This window comes from Alternaria arborescens, assembly GCF_004154835.1.
Source record: "Alternaria arborescens strain FERA 675 chromosome Unknown contig_7, whole genome shotgun sequence".
NCBI lineage: Eukaryota > Fungi > Ascomycota > Dothideomycetes > Pleosporales > Pleosporaceae > Alternaria > Alternaria arborescens.
Genome location: NW_021167862.1, coordinates 458,745 through 481,166, shown reverse-complemented (window position 1 = coordinate 481,166; position 22,422 = coordinate 458,745). Strand labels below are relative to the sequence as shown.

Below are 22,422 nucleotides of genomic sequence, written 5' to 3'. Positions count from 1 at the left end.
ATAAAGCACCATCTATGCCTTCTCGTCAATAGAGTGGTGAACACCAACAGTGCGGTCTCCGTGCACACTGCTCCTCCTCATGGTTGGGTCCTTATCGTAGTCCTGGTCAAGCTGGTTCATCTCGTCCTCAGTGTCGTTGAGGTGGTGGAACAGAATCCAGATGATGCAACCAGCAATGAACGACGAAACAGCAAGACCAGCAAACATCCACTGGATCTTGGGGTCGACAACGAGCGGGTTGAGTGCCTCAGAAATAGCAGATCCGAAAGCGTTGGTAAGGAGGTACATGGACTGAACGAACGACTTCATGCTGGGCGGGGCTTTGGTGTATGCGTACTCGAGACCAGTGACAGATGCGAAGATCTCAGAGAGACCGATGAGCATGTAAGCACCAGTTTGAGCGGCAATGTGAATGTTGTTTCCCTGGTGAACGCCATCGACGAGATCAGCGTCACACGCACCGGGGTGCGCGTAGCAAGGCCCGGATTGGTAGATGTAGTATTGGATGACGCAAGCGTAGACCATGGCGAAAGAGGCGATCCAGAATCCGGCTACGATACGGTTGATCGGAGGGAACGGAATCTTGTGCTTGCGGAGCGTGGGCATGAGCCACTGGTCAACAATGGGCAAGAAAACGATAATGGCGATGGGATCGAAGTTCTGCATCAGGTCGTTGGGAATACCGTGGCCACGCATTTGACCGGCCTGAGTGACGAAGTTGTTGGAGAAGTTGCCGTAAACAACCCAGTAGATTGGGTAGAAAGCGAAGACCTGGCAAGCGATGAGAGCGCGCTTAACTTCATCGACAAAGTGGTCGTCCCAGTTGAAAACCTTGGTCTTGCCCATGCCGGCCTGGTAGGAAGGCTTAGCAGCGTCCATCTTGCGGTTCTTGATCATCAGCCAGATAACGCGGAAAGCATCAGTAATGATGGATCCCTGAGGAGGTCGGACAACGTAGACCTTGCGACCGAGGACGAGGACGAGCAGTCCAACGAAGAAGACGCAGAGGCAAAGCAGGTAGGCGGACCAGAAATCAACGTCACGCTCCATGTAGGGGGTGGCGAGCAGAGACAGAGATCCGGCGTTAATGCACCAGTAGAAGATCATGTAAATCCTCTGGATAGTAATGGCAGGATCGATGATAACTTTCTCGCCAGTCTTGTCGTCATGGCCAATGACCATCTGCCTCCTCTTGTATTGGTCGGCAATCAAGGGAGCAACGTTGGACTTGATACCACCAGTTCCAAGACCAATGACAATGATGGCAACGATGAAACCACCGAGTCCAGCGCCGTGGTCGAGAGCAGCCGGGATAGATGTGCAGGTAAGGATGATAAGACCGACGATGTAGACACAGCAGAAGATGACAATGGTGTTGTACTTTCCAAGGTATTGATCGGCAATGATGGCACCGAGAATGGGAGTGACGTAGCACCAGAACTGGAAGAAGGTGGAGAGACCAGTGGCTCCCTGGTGGCCCATACCGAGCGCACCACGACCTTCTGAACCGTCGCGAGGACGCGAGATGTAGTTTTGGAAGATACCGGAAGCACCATAGTAGGTGAAACGCTCACAGAGCTCGACGATGGCGACCAAGAAAGCACTCTTGGGAAGAGGCTCTCCGACCTTGCGGAGGGTCTTCAATTCCTCAGCGGTAGGCCTGATACCGCCGATGCCGTCGTCCTCTTGGATAAAGGAAGCACCATCAGATCCGGAGCCGGTAGTCAGCGCACCGGGCTTCTCGAGGGAAACATGGGCGCCGGCGACGTTGGAGTCGTTGATGGTAGCGCCGTAGAGATGGGGGTGGTGGTCAGCGACCTCTTGACCGTGCTGGAGTGCCTCAGCGCTGTTGAAAGTGTCAGTAAGCTGTCGTAGTCCCGACAAACCCGAGTACAAAAGGGCCGAGGGGCAGGTATATAACATACGCAGTAGTCTCATGGGCGGTAGCCATGGCTTCAAAGCTCAATTGCAACCAAAGACAGAGTCAATGGAAAGTCAGCCCAGAGTGAGTGTAACCTGAGGTAGAAGAGAAGGTCCGGTAACACCTGGAGTCTTAATAGAAGAACGAAGACACCTCCATTATTTAACCCACCCCCTCGTTGAGCACGCGCGGAATCCACCTGCCAGTCACGTATCCAATGGCTCCGACGTTCGCCTCTGTCGCTCAAGGGCTGTGGAACCAAGCACGCACAAGCACTCTCGCCATGACCGATGTAACGTCTTGATAACTCTGCTTCTAACCAAATAAGCGTAGTCGTCCGGCACAAGGCCTGTCGAAGCCTTCCCTTGGCGGCTTAGTCGCGCCATTGCCCGCTCGGCGTGCAGCTAACCGATTCGCCCCCAAGCCGGAACAGCTGCAAGCACCTGCCAAACGCGGCGATTGCACGCGGCGATCTTACGTTGGTGTTTTCGACAAAGTAGTTGGTTACCACACTCTATCACGCCGTGCCGAGCTGCCGGGCCCTGACCACCGTGAATGCGTGAGTTGTGGTTCGCCCGTTTGCTGCGGCGTTGAACGACCCCAGCACCATCAATGCTCGTATAAAAAACCGCACACGTAACTTTAGCTGCAGTCATGCTAACCGTGCCGCCACAGAGATAGGATGGCATCGGCAATCCTGCAACCAAATAGCCAACATATTCTATTTGCAATCCAGCTCTGACTGGTCCATAATCTTTTCAAGTCTCCAGCCTTCCAGACACTCATCTGGAAAATTTGCCTGGCCGACCCACCCCGATTGCGGAAAGTAGAAATAGTTCAGACAGTCTCTCCGGGTTCAGGGACCAGGACCGCCGAATCTAACGACCTCGGTTTCTTTCCAAACAGTCCCGAATACACACTAGTTCGGGCGACGCCGAGAGGGAGACAGAGAGATAAGCTTCTGACCCGCAGTGGAGCTGTTCACGGTCGTCTCGCCTAGACACGCTCGATTGGGGATTCAAGCCACGATATGGCCAATGAGTCTGTGAGGATCTCCGCATCGCGCGCTTATGGGCTGCTTAGTGGGGAATTTAAGCGGTGGTTGGGTTTTCGATGGTGGTGGACCATCTTTGCTTGGTAACAGTGACCGAGGATCAGGCGAGAGATGAGCGTAAGACGGGGGGACATTGCAATCCGACATTGTATATCGCAGGTCTCTTGTCGTGGTAATGACAACCGCGTGTTGCAGGCCATGGCCTTCATGCACATCACGTCCTTCTCCGCTGTAAATGTTACTCCGCCTTCGTCACGACATGCAATTTCCGCCATAAGCACGGCTAAGCTGTAGCGCCCAGACACGGAAGGCGCGGTCAAGCTTTCTTACCGACACACATTTACCTGTCAGCGGCGCAGTGGCGCGCCTGAACGTCGGGTCGCGTACATGTTCCTTGTATAAGCGTACAATCCCCGCGTTAATCCCGGCCCTGTCCTTGGTTATGCGTGGTGCTGGGTGCTGTGTGCCTGTCCCCAATGCTTCCAGAAGGCCACGCCTGCAGGTGCGCGGCAGTAATGGAAGATAGTGACCCACGGCCCAACCCACAGATCTGGAAGCTCGTTGTCCTGGTGCCCACACGAGCTCCATATTACAAACTTGGTATATGCTTGAAGCCCTTCGTGTCGCAGGGTGTGAGTGTGGAGATGTTGCCCACTTGGGTAAACAACCCACACGAGCGTTCCACTCCGTCAGCACAGGGCACTTGAGACACGCGACTATTTCACCCAGTGGCAGCTAGTGCTGTGTTGGAGAGGTTGGTGTAAACGGTCGAGAGATAAGGATACGAAACATGAGTCACGTTTCGCCATCACTTCTTCATTATGTTCAGCTGCCTTCTACTCCTCCAATGCATTACAATGCCGTCCATGAATATCCCATTCTCTACCCGCCATGCATAATTAGCGACCATGATGTCGCCCTAGCCTTTTGATACAAGGGACCTACCAAACAGAAGAAACATTGACACATACAAGCGTCGGGGTACTGTAACGAAACAAATAATACACGCAGTGCCAATGGAAAGGAAAAGAGCAATTGCTTATGAAGAAGGCGCGTTGGGACCGGTAGTGTTGGGGTCGCAGCATTGCTTTCCTCCACCGCAGCTGTCGGGGCATTCTAGCAGACAAGCATCAGGGCCGCCCTTTACGCTGGGGTTCTTGCTGACGCGACCGCCGTCTTCCGCGCCGCTGTCGTCAGAGCCATGGGCTGAATGGTCGTGGCTGGCGTCGAGGCAGAACTCAGGCTGGATGGTAGAAGAGTGAATGCCATACTGGTGGAGGCATTCGCGGATTTGGCGTGCGAGGTCCATGTAACGTGCCGAGCCCTCACCCTTGAAGTCAAAGTCGACCTGAACGTGCAGCGATGCAATAAGCTTCGTGTCTGACAGCTGCCAGACGTGGAGATGGTGGCAAGAGACGATGCCGGTAAGGTCGGTAATGTCCTCAGTGATGTCGTCGATGGAAAGGTTCTCCGGAACGGCTTGCAGAAGGATACGAGAAGCAGCCTTGCACAGGGGCAGAGCAGACAGAAGGATAATGACGGTGATGAGCAGAGACACAGCGGGGTCAGCATACATCCTCCAGGAGAAGTCGGTGAGCCAGATGAACAGAGCAGTGCCAATGACACCAATGTTGCCAAGAGCATCGCCCATGACGTGTAGGAAGACACCACGCATGTTGAGATCTGCGTGAGAATGACCGTGGCCGCCGGCGGATGACTCTTTCTTGGGCTGGTTGTGGTTGTGGCTCTTGTGCTGATCCTTCTTGTTGGTCTTGCCATTTCCGTGAGAGTGGTCGTGTGAGCCGTGGTTCTTGGACTTGGATAGAAGCGAAGTCTGCTCAGTGGGCTCGTCGTCATCTATGACATTGTTGTCCTCGTCGTCAGCCTCGTCGTCGTGCGCGCGCGAAGACTCGATAATGCTGTTCCTGAAGGACGAAGGGTGTACGTAGATCTCGTCGATGGTGGCATAGTTGCGCGAGTGCGATCGGCTGTGGCGTTTGTTCTTCTTTCCAGGAGTAGACGAGCGGCGTGTGTCTGCGTCGGATGTGAATGACACACCGTTGGACTTGGTGGGTGTTTGGGTGAGGTTTGACGGGAAGCCGACGCGGTTCTGGGGCAGCACATCCGCGATATTACCGCTCTCATCTGCGACGGCATGGTCATGCGCGTCTACACCATGAGAGTGACCCTCCTCAGCGTGTGAGTGCGCGTCGTGTCCGTGGGAATGGCCGCCGTGGCCGTGGCCGTGATCGTGGAAGAGGAAGAGACCGATGATGTTGGACGCGAGACCGCAAGAACCGACGATAAGAATGACGACGGGGTGCGAAACATCCTGTGGCTCAACGAATCGCTGGATGGCTTCGAGGAAAATGGAGAGACAAAGCGCGACTAGAAAGACTCCGTTGATCAGAGCACCTAGAGTCTCCGCACGTTGCCACTGCTCCTGGTTAGCAGAGCCGTCGCGCACAAGCAATGGACCCACTCACTCCGTATGTGTATGTCTTTGAGTTTGTCTTCTGGCTAGCCACCTTGACTGCCCACAAGCCGACAAGGAGCGAGATGACATCGTTCAACTGCGCGAGGGGTCAGCATGCGCCTCCGCATTTTACGTCGAGCCAGATATACGCACCATGTGGAACGAGTCGGCAACCAGCGCCAAAGAGTGCACCGTATATCCGGCAATCAGCTCGACGAAGAAGAAAGCCGTGTCGATGGCGAGCAGTATCATGATGCGCGTGGATTTGGAGAGCCCCATGTTGGCGGTATCGGAGCGTCCTTCGCGCTGCACTGGGGTAATGGGTTGACGGCGCGAGGGGTGCGATCGAGGCTTCGGGGCCTTATGTACGACGGCGGAAGTGGGTAGGGGGCAATGTCGTGTTGGGGAGTTGGAGAAAAAGGGTTGGGCTCACGGTTCGCAAGGTTGTCGCGTAGGAGAATTAAGAAGCGGAGTGGCGCTATTGCGTCAGGCCGCACCCAGTGCAGACGTACAAACTAGCCATGTTTGCGACTAACGGCCCGTATCGACATGCGATACTTGAGCAGTAACACGCACCCAAAACAACTTTAACCGCCTCACATTGACAAACTCTCCCTTGTTTCCGCGTATCTGTAGCACGTCCACTGCGCGCTGCTCTCAGTGCGACAACCGCGTATCGAGGTTCATAGCTAAACGCTGCCAATATATCCACAGATACTGGCAAACCTTTCCAAAGCCTTGCCCCGCAGAGTTGCTATGGTTTGCTCCTGTAGCGCGTGCCGCTATGCCGCAGTTCCACAGTGCCACAACTTGAACAGTGAACTCGGCTGGTTGCGAAGGGTCTGAGTTGGGCCCACCGCAAACGATGACATACCGTTGGCGACGTGCCTACTTGAGACATGTTCGAGCCTTGATGATACTCGTCCAACTCGCACATGACTAGTTCTGCACTTGTGCCTGTGGCGGGTGCGCTGACTAAACACATCTGCGCCATAGTGTAGCATGTGAATCAGCATTCGTCTCTACAAAGACGCCCATACGTACTACTCGTTACCAAAGTACGTCTTCTCGATGTCTACCCCAACAACCACCGCGAATGTCCCCAACAGCAAACATATCATCAAAACCATGACGAGCCCTACCTCCCACCCTCCTGCCATGGCCTTCCCTCTCACAAGCGCCCTCTGTAGCCGCCAAAACCTGATTGCCCCTACTAACACCACGACAATAGCCATGCAGATCAAGGTTGCTGCAAGCGGTTTCCCGACCTTGTAGAAACCAAAGTGCGGGTTAGGCGTAGCCGAATGCTGTAAGTGGAAGAGCTGAGCGGTCAAAACTCCTGTCATGACAAGGATAAGGGAGGTACGGAGGTAGCCTAGGAAAGTGCGTTCGAGTGCTGAGCGCCTCATTAGCTGCCGAAACATGCAAGAGTGGACAGGGAAGGGGATATACCCAAATGATCTCTGTGCGCTCCTTCATCGATGCTCAGGCTAACGTGTGCAGTCCAAAGTTTGACAACTGGGCCATACCACCGCTCCGTCCTTGCTACTTCGTCTCTACCAGGTCCTTCCTGATACACATTGACCTGTGCACTTGTTATGCTGATGTCAGAAGCATGGCGCCTGAGATCCTCTCTTGAGTCATCTGTCGAGCTGCGCAGCAACGCATTGCGCGATCGTATACTGTTGAGACTAGGTATCGCACGCGGTTCATTCAGTGTAGTAGTTCTTTCGCGACGTACGGGTCCCAACTCCTGCGAGTAGCGTTGTCGCTCGTAGCGCACTGCAACTTCTGAGTCAGGATGTGGTTCTGCATGGGCGCGATCATGGAGAGCCGCCGCAGGTAGGCCAAGTGGTGATACAGCGCGAGGTGGTGCTGGAACGCTCATGGATCCGGTCTGCATGCGTGATACGAGAGTAGTAGTGTGGAGCTTAAGAACATAAGACCAGTCATAGTAGCAACCACGTAGAACGCATGCGATACTATCTGGTAACACTTTCTTCGGAAAAGAGCGGGAGCGGAGTTGTTGCTACCTAGGGGAGTGAATCGAATGGGCAGGAAGCTTGGGGTTGTGGGGACGCGTCGGCACGTCGGCCGGACCATCGCGCATGCTCTTGAAGGTTGAAACCGCTTGCTATATGGTAAATTCCAGGAACATCGATGGTAGACAGTTATTAGAATTACGTCTCTAGCTACAGCAATACCTCGTTATCGTTACATCGTCCTCGCGCCAAGAACTGCATTACACAAGAGCGAGCCCGCCTACCACCACGACAGCAGCGACGTACACCTGCTCCATAACCCCATGTGTCGCTCTTGTCGCAGCGCCACTCGAAGTGCTCGAAGGAGCAGTATCTGTGCTCGATGGCGCTGAGGTACTCGTGGAAGAAGAAGAAGAAGAAGAAGAAGAAGAAGAAGAAGAAGAAGAAGAAGAAGAAGAAGAAGAAGAAGAAGAAGAAGAAGAAGCCGTAGAAGTAGGAGCACTCGCCGATCCAATCTCATCAACATCGTCTGGCGCATCGTACAATTCATTCCCATCACTCGCCATAGTCCATCCCAACGCAGTACCATCCCTGCTCACAGCTTTTCCACGTACAAAGCTCTCCAACTGTGCATCGGAAAGGTCGATTGTTGTCTCGAATCCTGTCCTCCTTGCCACAGTGACATTGGTCCAGGTACGTGAATCGCTCGCATTGGCCGTGCATACAACCCAACTTTCGACCTCAGTGGCCCCGTTCCAAGAGAAGAACGCCGTGTTTCCGTCTTGATCCCAGTGCACATCCGGCTTGGTGGATGGTTTTCCCTCCCATTGCTGGCGATACGCGCGGTATGCGTTTACAACGTTAGTTTTGCCAAACTGTACGTCAAGAAGGATGTTGCCTTGGTGGTCCAACTCAGTGAAGAAGGGCTGGCTGCCGAAGCCAAGCATGAAGTTTGTGGTTCCGTTAGAAGGGTCGATGGCTTGCAAGCTGCCTTCGAATGTTGCAAAGGTCTTGCCTTGGTTGGTGAATTCAGTAATAAGTTTGACGGTCTTTTCGTTCTGATTGACATCGAGCAAGAGACCTCGCGAATAGTCAATCGTCTCGGTGGGTCCATTGTCAAAAATCGTCATGCGAGTTTGGTTGTCGTTGAGCCAGCGAGCATCGTGTTGGAAAGCGAAGTTGGCAGCCGGGTCAACGTCAAAGTCCGATTGTTTACCTTGAAGGCGCCAGATGATGCTTCCGTCTTGTCCAGATATCTTGTATATGGCGTCCATGACGCGTGCTGAGACTAGGTAATCACCGTTGCTGTCCTTCTCGACGGAGTTTATATGGAAGTAATCCCACGGCGCTTCTTCGGATTGGCCAACCTCAGACGGGAGAGAGTTGTACGACTCGTTGATTCCAACATGAGTACTGGCATTCCACTCAAAAATAAGCTCTCCAGTCTCGATGTTGATTTCCTGGAAAGTATTCTCGAACAGCCAACCATTCTCGATACCTCCGGATGCAGTCAAATCCCATGGAATGCCATGGTAGATCAAGACAAGTGCGGTATCATCAGCAGTGATGTCGAACTCGTGGATATCGCCCATTTCATCTCCGAAACGGTTGACCTGAAAGTGCGCTATCTCGTCATAGCTTTGGTTGAGGATATGATATGAACCTCGTCCGTAGCCGTTCAGTAACTCTCCAGACCAGAGTGTAAGTACAGGCTCGCCCTTGTATGTCTGCGTCTTGAAATCGAAAGGTTCGCTGTAGTTGCCGGTCCATACAAGTGACCCCATGCGATCATCTGAGAATTCTGGTCACACGAATTAGTATATGAATTCAGCGTTACACGATCGACCTGGCGCGGCTGAAATGCATGGCTTACACGTAAAATCTAATTAACTCCTTGGAAAAAAGAGAAACATACCAAATATTGCTGGCCAATTCTGCCCACTCGTAGGCAGACCATTGATCCCCAGGAACACAAGTCCGCTCTGTAACGCTGTTCCATTTCGATTGATCTGCATCTGCGGTGGCTTCACATTCGTGTTCGACCTGTAAGTTTGGTACGGCGCGCCACTCGGATCAGAAACTCCATAGCTGTCGAAGTCATAGCTAACGGAATCCTGTGCAGTAACAAAGGGCAGTAACAGAGACGACAGCTTCAGCAGTGACAGGCTAGCTTGAGTAGCGACTGAGTGGGCACTGTGCATCATGACGGCGCATACGTAACGATCGATTAGAACCAGATGAGAGCTAGGAAAAACCAGCAATTAGGGTATCGAGAGCACAAAGAAAAGTACAAGCAGACTGAGAGCAGGAAGGAAACACAAGTACCGAAAGGCGGCAGCCCATGATGTACCCCGGTAAGGGTGCGGCTTGTTGGATTCCCAGCTCATCTCCTCAATCCGGTCTGTCGATTGCTTACACTTGGCCCGGATAAGCAGACAAGCCACGCTTACTAGGCCTAAGACGCGTTCTTGGGCGCCCAGACAGGTCATGGGGGATGCGATCTTCTAGACGCAGCTTGTAGACAGCTGCAGGATGTGGGCCCGCGCATTGACATAGTACCAGACTATCCCATCCTACAAACCCTCCATTACACGAGCAATAATGCTGGCAATTCGTTAATAACGTCCATACAGCAGATTTCCAGAGAACAGACGTAAGCTGGATACCTTTATTGTGTCGCGAGATAGACAACAAACGGGACTTCGGGAGTTAGGCGTGCCAACGGCTCACGCTGCTAGTACGGCTGATTGTGCGGTACGCCACATATCAATGGCGGTTGGTGCGTCAATCATACTGGGCATATGATTCGTACGTTACCGCCACAGTCTTTCACTCTCGCTTATCGGTTTCCCTGTTTAATGAAAGATTATTGATGGCTAGAACGGCATCATATCTCCACGCACGTGAGACAATTTCTTAACACGGCAAGCATATTGTGACGCCGCGTCACAATGAATTTATCTGGGTCAGAATAGCGTTTTGACCTCTTGGTCTGCTATGCAGACTGACTCTATTTGCTCATGAACTTGCTCGCAATGTTGAGCGCGCTGCCGAGAGCGCCTCCAGAGTTACCACCGCCGCTTCCACCGCTGCCTCCGCCCATCTGCGATTTCAGATAGAACTTGAGAGCCATCTGTGCAGCCTGAGCAATGGCATCTTGCTTAGTAGCAGCCGGATCCTAAGTATGTCAGTAAAACACTCAAATGTGTAAGGTACGCTTAAGACCTACAGTCTTGCCCTCGCTTTGCTGCTTGTCGAACAGCTGGGCTGCCTGACCCATGGCCATCCCGATGAACTTGTTCTGTCCACCCTTGGCATCCTCGTTACTGCCGTTGTTGAACATCTTCATGGCTTGCATAGCCGCAGCAGCGCCGACGTTGTTTGAGCTGGCTTGCTCGTTACCGCCGTGGCCACCACCGCCGTAGAATTTCTCGTGCTGCTTGACTGCATCGTCTTCATCTACATCCTCATCCTTGAGCTTGTCCTTCTTTCCGGACAGCATACCGAGGACGTTGCTAAACAGATCGTTGTCGCCGCTGTTTCCAGACTCGCTCGAAGCATGCTGGGCCGCACCTGAGAAATCGTCCGAGGCACCACCATAGCCACCGCCGCCGCCGTAGGATGTGCCCGAAGAGTGTTGCCCTCCGTGGCTACCTGATCCGCCGTACCCTCCAGTGTTGCCTCCATAGCTGCTACCTCCGGATGGGCGGTCATTATAGTCGCCACCACCTGAGTAGCCCCCACTGGGACGGGACTCGTGGCGCCTGTCGTCACCGTAGCCACCACTAGGGCGGTCGTTGTAGTTGTCGCCACCTCCTGAGTAACCTCCGCTTGGACGAGACTCTTGACGTCTGTCGTCGCCGTAGCCTCCACCTCCAGAGTAGCCTCCGCTGGGACGGTCGTTGTCATATCCTCCACCCTCGTGTCGTCGTCCACCGTGGTCTTCGCGTCTCTCATCACCCAACGCTGGACCACCGTAGCCGCCCTCCTGTGGTCTTCCATATTCTTCTCTACGCTCACCACCACCACCACCACCACCGTAACCGCCAGAGGAGCCATAACCTCCGCCTCCGCCTCTCCTCTCTTCGTCGCCTAGAGCAGGCCCACCAAAGCCACCTTCCTGGGGTCGGCCGTATTCTTCGCGGCGGTCGTCTCCACGACCACCATGGCCAGACTGCTGGCCGTACTCGCGGCGATCGTCGTTGTATGACATGTTGAAGGTCTAAAAGTCCGCTTTCTTGTTAGCGATGCCAGAACGGAGAACAATTGACTGCTAATGCTCCCACGTCGTTTAAGCTTGCTCAGAGCTATGCGACGCGAACATGCAAGTAGAGAAGGTTGTAGATCATTGATGACCATGGGGGAGCAATGACTTACAAAACGTTGGAGAAGTGAGGGTTGTATGTGGATTGAGGGTTGGCAAAGTTTGAATGTGCAGATGTGTGTTGAGGAGGATGTCAGGTACCCAAGTGCCAGCTATAGCTCTTGTCGGCCTTGGAAGTTGCTTGCCCCTCCAACCAAGGCGCTGCCCCTCACTACTGACGTACAGCACCCACTATGCGGCAAGCTTCCCTGTCATGATTCGCGCTAGTGTTACAGCAACATGCACATCACGTCACGTCGGACAATTCAACGATTAGCGGTCAGCGTCGTCAGGGTGCGATTCATGTCTGCTGCTACAAATATAGTACCAATGCAATGTTCGCTGCATTGTGATGTCGGAGGAGAGCTTGGACCCGTGACGTGACATTCACAACCAACCAACCTCATCCTATCCCATCGACCTTTAGTAGTCATCGCTCCTCCTGTTCGAACCCCCATACCCAGAACTCTCGCGGTCATTGGAGCCATAGCTGTCCTCGTTCCGGCGTTCAGAACTTCCGTACGAATCATTGTCGTCACGACCCGAAGAGCCACCATACCCAGAAGAAGTGTTTCCTGAGCCATGAGTCTTGTTGCTTGAGCCAAAATCATCGTCGTTGGTTTTGCGGTTAGAGGAGCTGTACGAGTCGTCGTTGTCACGGTTCGATGAGCCGTAGCTTGACTGGTTCTTGCTTCCATACGAGTCATCATCATCCTTACGGTCTGATGAACCGTAGCTGGACTGTTTGTTGCTTCCGTAAGAGTCCTCGTTGTCGTTGCGGTTCGAGGAGCCGTAGCTGGATTGCTTGTTGCTGCCGTATGAGCCCTCGTCGTTGTCATTACGGTTTGATGATCCATAGCCCGAAGACTTGCTCTCTGAACCATAGGTGTTATCGTTGTCATTACGACCCGATGAGCCATAGCTTGACTGTTTATTGCTACTGTACGAATCGTCGTCATCATTGCGCTTCGATGAGCCAAACTCGGAGGTCTTGTTGCCAGACCCATACGAGTCTTCGTTGCGATCGGAAGAACCATATCCTGATGACTTCTTCTCAGATCCGTAAGTATCCTCGTCATTGTTCCTGCGCGTAGAAGATCCGTAGGAAGTGCTGTCGTTGTCATTCGATCCATAGCTGGACGTTTTGTTGCCGTAAGAGGAGTCATCCTGATTGTTTCCATATCCGGAGGATTTAGACCCGTACTCATTGTCGTCACGGTTGCTGCTACCGTAGCCTGAGGCACGGTCCTCGCGATCGTTATCGTTGTAAGACATGGTGATGAGAACTGGTGCTTGTTTGGAAGAATTGAAGATTGAGAATCTATTGTGCAGAAAGAAATCGGAGCTTGTTGATTGCTGATGATTATGGCAGACATCCTACCTCTTTATGTACGCTCTCTCGGACGCAGACCTACCCCTCTATCACCCCGCAACACCAAAAGCAGGTTTGGTGTTGGTTCTGCCGTCTTTGCTCCATTGCTATCGCTGCGACCCCTGTGAAGCTGAGCCATGAGCTAAGGACCGCTCTAGATCTCGGCAAAGTCCGAATGCGCAATGGTTCCGCAGCAACTCATCACCAAAAACGTCATGGTAAACATCTGAGTCTCCATCGTGGCACCGCAAAGCCACCGCACAGATATGACCGAGCAACGTACTAGACTTTCGGTGTGGCCTTTCGTAGCGCAGAGCAACCTTTCCAGCTACATTAGCACGACCGCGAGCGCGCCGAAGCTGGATTTGCGGGATTAATGTAGTGGCTGAGCATGATGTACTGTGTTCGGACGTATCTGGTGTGTTGGAGGGGTAGATTCCAGATGGGCGAATAGAGCGAGAACGATCGGACACGGGATGGCCGACGGGTGGAACATCAAGCACGCAAGCGACATGGGTTGCGAACCTCATGTACGAAGGATGAGTATTCCAGCGGTTCCGGAGATGCTCAAATGAAGAGAAGCTAGTGACGATGCAGAAGAGATATATGGTGGTTGACAAATTACCTAGGTATGTATGGTCGCGCTAATTTGGTAGTTACACGCCGGTCTTTGCACGTGAGAGATCATCCAGAGTTGAACGAACGCAACCATGGATGATCAGAGTTAGCTTCTAAACAACCAATGTTGTGAGTCATCTCGCAGGTGCGCGTTGCCCATAATGGTTTCGTTCTGTACCTTCAGCCTTTCGGGCGTTAACATCAGCTCCGGCGCCTACCATCCTCACCATCTTGACCAAGGCATTCATCCTACCACAAGTCCAGTATGTGTCCCGCTCTGCCATCTTCATATCTCTTGGCGTGCATTGCTGGTACGGGTGTACTTCATTAAGCCACTACAGTTAGTTCGGTTACACAATAACTTTGATCCGTCCTCTGGCTTCTTCTCTATTCTAGGTCAACGAACGTAACGGATTAAGCGGTACAGAGCTTTGGCGTCGTTGATCATCTGGATGGTTCTATGCGGGGTGGTGAGAGCAAACAAGACTTCAAAGATGATGATGGCGATGAACGCCACTGAGGTTCAAACGTGATGTACACTTACAATTGCAGAACGCATACCTTCACCACTTGCTGTAAACGAAGTACTGACTTCATTGTGTCAACAAGATATTATTAGAGTACCCCTGCGCTACTTGTCTTCTCTAGAGATTCACTTCTCGTGTTACGCTATTCTCTATATTTCTCAGGTAAGATGTTAGGCATGGTCTCTTGTAATCCACTGATAGCACACTTAAACTTTCCTACGATCGTCAATTGACCGAGAGTTTCAGCAATCGAAAGCGCCGTCTCGCCGTCTCCTGTGACAGTAGATACATCGGCATCCCACTCGATAAGGATATCAACAACGCTCTCGTGGTCGTTTACGACTGCCTCAATCATAGGTGTCCAACTGTCCCAAGTCCGTACATTAATATCGCAACCACACTCCTTGAGCCTCTTCACTATGTCTAGATTTCCACCACGGCAAGCCCGGTAGAATGGGGTAGCCCCAGAAGTTGAAGGAATATGTGGGTCAGCCCCATGCTTTAGCAGCGTTTCTAATACCTCGAATGCACAGTATTCCGCAGCGAAATGTATCGGAGTCATGGCTCTCGGAAAGCCCGGTTCAGAAGTCGGTTTGTTAGGGTTCGCGCCATGGTGTAGCAGGTAGTTTGTCATGTAAAGGTTGTTTTCTTTCGCTGCTACAGCAAGGCATGTCAGACCGTTCTCAAAAGTGTGGTCCAACGAGGGTAGTTGATGGGTCAAGCTTCTTGCAATGCCATTCAGTGGTATCCAAATGCATATACATATAGGGGAGTAATCGACAAAGTCAGCGTCGATGTAAGTATTCGCAACCAGATTCTGCCATCTCTTGTAACAAGGCGGTCCCTCACCAGCGTCCAGGAAAAAACCCAGAAAAGGAATGGATATGTTTCGTAGTAACCAGTAGTTTTCTGCCATCATGGCATGCTTGAACCAGTTGGCTGCTGCATATCGTCGAAAGGCGTAACTACTATTGGAACCCAGATCCAGACCGTACTCTATTGGCGTATCGAAAGTATTCAACGTGAGATACTGCAGGCATAGACCAGTCATCCACGCTTGTGCTTCTTCTTTGTCAATATGAAACAAGTGGGCCGGACTTTGTCGAATGGCATGAGAGCAGAGATACTCTTGGAACGAGTAATGGCAAAGTTTTACTACACTGCGTAGTGTCCCCATTCCTTCGATCCGAACAAGAGCAGAGATAGGTTCCAAGGCATCGAAAGGATCAGTGGCCACGGCGTCATGATCTAGATCGCGTTCGTCGGGTTCGATGGCCAACACTTCTGATAGCTCGCAAGCAGTAAGGGGCTCGGCAGCAGTGACAAGACACCGGAACAATTTCTGCACCTCTACAATTCTCGTCGGATATCGCATCGCGATACCACATAGAAGTGTTTGATACGTGTATCCGAGTCCGTTAGGCAACCTTTGTATCATGTTTTTGATCTCTTTGTCCGACTTTGCTGTACAAAGGTAGTCGATCTGCAACCTTGCTTGTAGTATCCTAAACTTCATTAACTGTCTTTCTAAGATAATACATGATACTTAGTAACCTTCGCATCAAAGTATACATGCATGAGAGAAGAGGAACTTACGTGCCAGCACGAAGTAAAGCGCATTGCTGTATTGCAGGCAAAATGTTGTCGTTCCTGACCTTCAGTACGCCCTTGGCGAGACGTAATTGAAGTTCTTCATTGACGTAGTGCTGAATGTCAGAGCGCATGTTCTCTGCAAGAACAACATGTGTCATAGCAAGGGTCGGATATCGCCCTTGTATACGGGCGTCGAATCGGCTCGTTAAAAGAACTCTGATATGACAGCCCGCTTTTCTGCCAGAGTCGTGGATTTTCACGAGACTTTGGGCTATAGCATCGCCCTGAGTGGATTCATCCAGCGCATCCACGATAACAAAAACCTCTTTAAGATTTTCCACCGAAGAACAGATCAGTGGTATGTACTCGTCTTTATGACAAGGGCGACTGCCTTCCTTGGACTTCTCTTTGTACAGTGCTCTGCCTTGTTCGAGACACAAAGACGAAGCTTCCATCATTTGCCTTACGATGCTCGCAGCAAAATTCTCGTGTGTTGTTTTTGTGCGATCACGATGGTCACAGAAGAAGTAGACGACTGCAGTAGTCTCTGCGCATAACTGCTGGATGTCTCGGATGATAGAAGCACAGAGAAGCGTTTTGCCCGATCCTGACAGACCCGTTATCCACATTGTACCGATCTCCGAGTTTTTCCAATTCTGAAATTGCTTGGACTGTAAGAGCCATGTTCCAGTACCAGGAATGTGGCGGCTCAAAGCACTTGCAAGACTGATATGAGCACCATCGGATGGCGTTGAAGAGACCCATGATACCACCTTACGTGCTTCTTCACAGTTCTTCTGGGTGCTGAGGTGTCTGGATACCTCTCTAATTTCATCTGAGAGTAGGGCTTGTCCCACTTCGATGCGCCGTACCGCGGATCTGCAAACCGTTTAGGCTATATGCTCAGCATGGAGCATACATACTCACGCCGAATTGGCGTCGATTGCATTCGCGAGCAACCCGCGCATATGATGAAGTCTCTGCAACGCATCCTTTGTCTCTTTCTCTTTAAACGGCCACATCAACTTCTTTCCAAGATTCCTCGCGTCTTGACCATTGACCTGCTCGCATTTGGCTAGTGCCTTTTCAATCGACTTCAGGATTGCTTGACATTCTTGGAAGACACCGACGCGTTCGAGGGCTTGCAGCGCATCGTCCGAAGCGTTCTTAGGTACCGAGTCTGCAATCTGCTGGAGTTGCGCTAGAAGGCTGTTGACAGCAGCGGTTTCAGTCAGGAGACCCCGGATCTCGCTAGGCGCTCGCGCGACTTTGGATAGGAAACTATAGCCACCAGCGAGTAAGGCACCACTCAGTTGCACAAGCTGGGTAATAGATACTACTGTGCCAACGATCTCAGCCATTACATCTAGTTGGGAGTTCGCACAGGATCGATTGCTGTGAGGATGGGGTGTGTAGGAGTCTGCGAGGACAGGCGCGTTAGAGCTGAAGTTTAGCGCACAGGTGGGGAGATGCACAGCTACCTCTCTTACGGTCAGCCAATACTGCACACAAGGACTAATATCGCATTTGAGATCCCAGCTTCTAGCAGCTTCGAGGTACTAGAGTCTTGAAACGACCACAAGGAGATTTCCAGCTGAAAACAGAATTGGTTCAAACTATGTCCGACCTACTCATTCGCAAAGACCATTACACATCCTCTCACTACCTTTCCGCAGGCGGCACCTCTTCATCTACTTCGCTCCTCTCTCGAAACGCCTCCACCAGCCCCTTTGCTTCCCCAAAATCCTCGACAAGTATGCTGACATTCTGTTTCGCCATCAGTAGAAGAGCGTCAAGTTCCTTCTTCTTAAGAGGGCCCTGTGCTGCTCTTCCGAACGGCTGAGTCTGGGTCACATAACCTTCTGGCCTATGAGAGTGCAGCAACTCATCGTCTTGGATAGTAGCATCTGAGGCACGTGAGAACATACGAGTCAGCCGACCACGACATGCTTTACGTCTCCTTTGGATATCGTTAAGTGTGCGCCACACCTCCCATTCGCGCTCCCAACATCCAGCCAGAACCTTGTTGCTGAAGTCTACTATGCGCTTGAGTTCTATAACCTCTTCCTGCAGGCTGAGATTCTGTACATCGAGTTCCTTGACCTGGAGGTACTTGTTCTCCAGATTTGTGCTAAGTTCTGGAATGAGGTCTTCTTCTACGCCAACGATGCGATCTTGGAGATCGTAAACCGCAGTGTGTAGCTTTTGGACGAGACGCACGTCTAATGGGATCGCCGACATGGCATTGCTGCGTGGTACGAGATTGGGAAATGGTGGAGGATGTGGAGGAGCCGAATCGTAGATGACATCGTAGTGGAGGGCGAGTTCGGACGATGTCAGTAGAGAACAGAGAAAGGCGAAGACATGCTCTGGCACACGATCAAGGGGTGACACTGGGCGATGATGGGGATCATGGTTGGAGTCGTCACTAGAGCCCGATGACGAAGAATAGTAACCTGGTAGTACACCATTAGTTAGCTGAGGTGGACTCTCTTCATTACCTCCGCGTAGTGGCCAGTCGGAGTGCGGGAGAGAACAATAGAGAGCGCTACTTGAATTCGAACGATTGTGATATCCAGCATTCACACCAATAGGCAGTGACTGTTCCTTCTGTTGTTCCTCGGGTTGTTGTCTAAAATTTTCCAGTGACAACGACCGGTCCGCCTGTCCAGACTGAAGACGGTCATGAAACTCACTCCCAGCATTTGGGTGGCTGAAATTTGGAACAAGACCAGCGTCTTTCATAGTAACAGGGTAAGAGTTCTTGCCAAAAAGCTTTTGATCAGCAGAGGTGATACAACGTTCAATTCTTTCTCTGACTCTTGCTTTCATGACTGAATCGACGGTTTCATTGCGCAGGATACTGTTGAGCGCTGAGTTCCATGTTAGCTGTTCAGGCTGCTCGTTTCCGGTTGACAATCGAATCCCTAGTCTTCTTGAGGCATCTCCTTCAGCCTTTGTCTGTGAACAATTTGAGTGGACTGGTGTGGAAGAGGAATCAGCCTGCGGTACTGGAACAATATCAGTTTCAGGCGCATTCGTCAGGTGCGGTGGAACATTAGGTGTGGATGTCGTCGGTAGGATGCATGCTAAGTCAGGTGCATCTACAGTGACCTCTTTGCTGTCATCAGCGTATAGGGAATTATCCAAAGGGAAGTCCATGAAGCCATCCCATTCTCTGGTGCCAGGCGTGATCGGACCCCTTGGTGGAGATGGGGATCTTGGGGGAGACGGGGTCCGCATTAGAACCTGTGCTCGTGGAGCTGCAAGACTTTTGCTGCGTTCTTTCCATCGCCGCAAGTTCTCAGCGTTTTGTTTGGCCGTCAAATACTCACTCGGCACGGGTCTCGGATACTCTCTTTGCTCTATCTCATCAACCCTGTTCCGCTTTTCCCACTGCCTTAGATTTTCTGCGTTCTGTGATGCGGTCAAGTATTCACTTGGCACAGGCCTTGAACGTGGCTTCTGCTCACGCTGCGTCTTTGGGCGCCTTATTAGGGCTCTGTGCACCTCTTGTCTAAGCTCTCCTCCCAGTGGGCCAGCGTAAATCGGCTCTACATCAGAGGCCAGCATGATGCTGTTGAAGAAAAGCTGCTCCCGTGGGTAAATGTGACCCCTGTATGGACCTCTGTCGATGATCACTGGAAGCTCGTCAGGCGAATCACTACTCCTAGGCCCCACACGCCCGTCATCAAGGTCGTTCTCAATGTTGTCGCGTGCCCTTCGCCTCTCCTTCTCACGTCGTTCTTCTAGTTGTCTTGGTGTAGGAGATGGTTCATGGATCGTGTAGTAATGAGTAGGGCGTCGAAAGGGGTGTTTGAGCCGCTGGAATGATGGCATCTTTGTAGTTTAGGAGCTGGAAACCAGGTGTCGTAGATGCTAGATGATACAAGAAGGCCAGGATGTGGGAATACAGTCCTCGATCATGGGGATGCATGCGTTATTTGGCAATCCAATTTGTCCGATTGTGATAAAGGGGCGTTTGTGGATGCGTTGGCTGATGGTGCGCTTCAATGACAATCGCAGAATCACGCATGATCATGGTGATGTCCGAACACACTTGTCTGCAGTGGAATTGTGTAAGCAGTCAGGAAGTGATTGCGCGGAGACTGGGACGAGCACGATGGAAGTTATGAGAAAGGACACCGTGTGGTGTTGAAGCCAAGGGGTGTTATTGCCGATGGCGTTATAAATATACACTACTTGTATTGGAGTCTCTTCCAGTGAGACACTTGCTGTGAAGCCATGATCGTTGTTCGGGGTATGCAACAATCGTAAATGCGCCAGAGTAAAAGAAGAAACCGCTCCATGGCTATGCAACCGCGAGAATGCAGATGAAACGCCCCCATGCCGTGTGATCGTAAACCATAACGCCGAAGAACCTCAATACCTCTTCTTAGCCTTGGCAGCCATAGCCGCCAACTTCTTCTTTCGTTCCTCCTTCTCACGCTTCAGCCGGTTTTCCTCGGCTAATGCCTCAGCGTCTTCCTTCTTAGCGACCTTGAGGGCTATCTGTTCCTCTTCTTCGACGTCCCAGATACCACCTTCCATGTCGGAGGAAGCATCAGAGGCATAGTCTTCTTCTTCATCTTCCATGTCACTAAGTTCGTCCCAGTCTGCATAACCATCGTAGCGTCCCTTGGCCGGGTTCGGTTTTGCCTTGACGGCTGGCGTGCCGTTCCGACTTGACGTTGCAGGAGCACTCGCCGGACGGGCTGTTCCTTTGTATCCAACTTCGACAGGCTTCTTGGCCGGCCGGGCTGTGCCTTGGTAGCCAACCTCGGATGGCTTCTTCTTTTCTTTCGAGGGATCGGCTTTCGGGTCTAGAGCCCTTGAAGGTAATCCAGCAACAGGCTTCTTGCCCTTTGCCCCAGCACTTGCTTCTGCCTTGAGTGCCAAGCGCTCTTTTCTTGACAAGATCTTGGTTGGCTCGTGCTTGATCGGCGGAGCGATGGGCTTTGTCGCGTCCTTCTCTTTGGCTTTCTGAAGCATAGCGAGATACCCCTTCTTGGGTGCGGCGGACGAGGCTGGTGTTGATGTGGCAGGTGGTGCAGGCTTGGACGCGGGCGCGGGCACAGGCGCAGTGGCCTTGGGTCTGGCAGCGGGTGCATTTGACGATTGTAGAGGCTTACGGACGGGTGGATTTGCTGGTTTCGATGATGCTGGAGCGGCGGTTCCACGGTATGGGACAGCTGTGGTAGATGCGGATGGAGTAGGTCTTGACGTGGCAGGCGACGAGGTGGCACGCGCCACGCCGTTTGGCTGCGCTGGTCCCCCAACAGCCTCCTTCCTCTGTATCTTGACTTGTCCACTCTCAACCGGCCCCGATGCCTTGCGCTTCAACTGAGGCGGCTGCGATGCGCCATTTGCCCCTCCGCTTGGTCGCGACACTGGCCTAGGGGCTCCGGCAGGCGAGGCTTGCTTGGATACGGTCGCCTGTGTCTTCGCGCTCGGGTCGATTATAGACATGATGTCTTTGAGAGACTAAATGATGCAGTCAGCATGTGAGAGCCGACGTGGATGGAGTCGCCAAACTCACACTCATAGTGGGCAACTGATAAGCGTTTGACTCAGGGCTACCGGTCGTCGAATCGATTGGAGGACAAGTTGTACATGCTTTCCGGGTAAGAATCTCCGGAGTAACTAGTCGTCAGGGACTGATCGCGCGCGCGGAGACGGGGCGAGGCGCACGGGACCGGTCGAAGATTGAAGAGGGGAGCGGCCAGAGAATGAGCGGTCGGCGGCGGCGCAGACAGGTCGATTTTATACCTGGGCCTTGCCTAGCCCAGCCACACGTGACAAAGCGGGCGATATGCGCTAGTCGTCTTACGGTATAGCGCAAGTAGCGAAATCCCACCAGAAGTCAATATTCGCGGACCTCGAACTTTTTCTTCTGAACGACAACCTACAGCAAGAACTTGTAGCTTCAGTCTCCGGTCCCGACGGTACGCACCACTTTGAATCTGCTTCCAGCAGCGCAATACTGACAAGCGCAGGTTAAATTGATTGAACTCCTGTTCCTACAAATCACCAAACCACAATCACAATGAAGCACCTCGCGGCATACCTCCTCCTCGGCCTTGGTGGCAACACCTCGCCCTCCGCTGCCGACGTCAAGGTAAGTCTCATACCGCGCTGTTCTGTGGCTTTGTCCCAATCTAACGTCGCAACAGGCCGTCCTTGAGTCCGTTGGTATCGAGGCTGACTCCGACCGTCTTGACAAGCTGATCTCCGAGCTTGAGGGCAAGGACATCAACGAGCTCATCGCTTCCGGTTCCGAGAAGCTTGCTTCCGTTCCCTCCGGTGGTGCCGGTGGTGCTGCCGCTTCCGGTGGTGCTGCTGCCGCTGGTGGCTCCGCTCAGGCTGAGGCCGCTCCTGAGGCCGCCAAGGAGGAGGAGAAGGAGGAGTCTGACGAGGACATGGGTTTCGGTCTCTTCGACTAAGCGCATCACCATCGCCAAACAAACACCTTCACCTACCTTTACGAAGTATGATCCGGCCAATCTCTCGACTATC

General features: G+C 52.4%; 10 protein-coding genes across 10 annotated transcripts; 1 reads left to right on the top strand and 9 right to left on the bottom strand.

Moving 5' to 3' along the window:
* Positions 1 to 12: 12 nt before the first annotated feature.
* On the bottom strand, positions 13 to 1,951 carry AA0111_g3915 (Peptide transporter; the record flags this gene model as incomplete). Its single annotated transcript, XM_028649855.1, has 2 exons — positions 13 to 1,846; positions 1,926 to 1,951. The coding sequence occupies 2 exons, from the start codon at positions 1,949 to 1,951 to the stop codon at positions 13 to 15; spliced, it is 1,860 nt and encodes a 619-aa protein (XP_028508646.1).
* A 2,063-nt stretch (positions 1,952 to 4,014) lies between these two features.
* AA0111_g3914 (hypothetical protein) lies at positions 4,015 to 5,730 on the bottom strand (the record flags this gene model as incomplete). Its single annotated transcript, XM_028649854.1, has 3 exons — positions 4,015 to 5,412; positions 5,462 to 5,548; positions 5,605 to 5,730. 3 exons carry the CDS (start codon positions 5,728 to 5,730, stop codon positions 4,015 to 4,017), a joined length of 1,611 nt encoding a protein of 536 aa, XP_028508647.1.
* Positions 5,731 to 6,494: 764 nt separating this feature from the next.
* AA0111_g3913 (hypothetical protein) lies at positions 6,495 to 7,354 on the bottom strand (the record flags this gene model as incomplete). Its single annotated transcript, XM_028649853.1, has 2 exons — positions 6,495 to 6,847; positions 6,904 to 7,354. The coding sequence occupies 2 exons, from the start codon at positions 7,352 to 7,354 to the stop codon at positions 6,495 to 6,497; spliced, it is 804 nt and encodes a 267-aa protein (XP_028508652.1).
* Positions 7,355 to 7,693: 339 nt separating this feature from the next.
* On the bottom strand, positions 7,694 to 9,637 carry AA0111_g3912 (hypothetical protein; the record flags this gene model as incomplete). The annotated part of the gene is made up of 2 exons (XM_028649852.1): positions 7,694 to 9,234; positions 9,349 to 9,637. The coding sequence occupies 2 exons, from the start codon at positions 9,635 to 9,637 to the stop codon at positions 7,694 to 7,696; spliced, it is 1,830 nt and encodes a 609-aa protein (XP_028508653.1).
* Positions 9,638 to 10,443: 806 nt separating this feature from the next.
* On the bottom strand, positions 10,444 to 11,646 carry AA0111_g3911 (hypothetical protein; the record flags this gene model as incomplete). Its single annotated transcript, XM_028649851.1, has 2 exons — positions 10,444 to 10,611; positions 10,663 to 11,646. 2 exons carry the CDS (start codon positions 11,644 to 11,646, stop codon positions 10,444 to 10,446), a joined length of 1,152 nt encoding a protein of 383 aa, XP_028508650.1.
* A 573-nt stretch (positions 11,647 to 12,219) lies between these two features.
* Positions 12,220 to 13,071, bottom strand: AA0111_g3910 (hypothetical protein; the record flags this gene model as incomplete). Its single annotated transcript, XM_028649850.1, has 1 exon — positions 12,220 to 13,071. The coding sequence occupies one exon, from the start codon at positions 13,069 to 13,071 to the stop codon at positions 12,220 to 12,222; it is 852 nt and encodes a 283-aa protein (XP_028508651.1).
* A 1,384-nt stretch (positions 13,072 to 14,455) lies between these two features.
* On the bottom strand, positions 14,456 to 17,267 carry AA0111_g3909 (hypothetical protein; the record flags this gene model as incomplete). Its single annotated transcript, XM_028649848.1, has 3 exons — positions 14,456 to 15,818; positions 15,910 to 16,785; positions 16,834 to 17,267. 3 exons carry the CDS (start codon positions 17,265 to 17,267, stop codon positions 14,456 to 14,458), a joined length of 2,673 nt encoding a protein of 890 aa, XP_028508418.1.
* A 301-nt stretch (positions 17,268 to 17,568) lies between these two features.
* On the bottom strand, positions 17,569 to 19,746 carry AA0111_g3908 (hypothetical protein; the record flags this gene model as incomplete). Its single annotated transcript, XM_028649847.1, has 1 exon — positions 17,569 to 19,746. The coding sequence occupies one exon, from the start codon at positions 19,744 to 19,746 to the stop codon at positions 17,569 to 17,571; it is 2,178 nt and encodes a 725-aa protein (XP_028508417.1).
* Positions 19,747 to 20,289: 543 nt separating this feature from the next.
* On the bottom strand, positions 20,290 to 21,451 carry AA0111_g3907 (hypothetical protein; the record flags this gene model as incomplete). The annotated part of the gene is made up of 2 exons (XM_028649846.1): positions 20,290 to 21,390; positions 21,446 to 21,451. 2 exons carry the CDS (start codon positions 21,449 to 21,451, stop codon positions 20,290 to 20,292), a joined length of 1,107 nt encoding a protein of 368 aa, XP_028508410.1.
* Positions 21,452 to 21,952: 501 nt separating this feature from the next.
* On the top strand, positions 21,953 to 22,349 carry AA0111_g3906 (hypothetical protein; the record flags this gene model as incomplete). Its single annotated transcript, XM_028649845.1, has 2 exons — positions 21,953 to 22,024; positions 22,080 to 22,349. The coding sequence occupies 2 exons, from the start codon at positions 21,953 to 21,955 to the stop codon at positions 22,347 to 22,349; spliced, it is 342 nt and encodes a 113-aa protein (XP_028508409.1).
* Between the last annotated feature and the right edge of the window lie 73 nt (positions 22,350 to 22,422).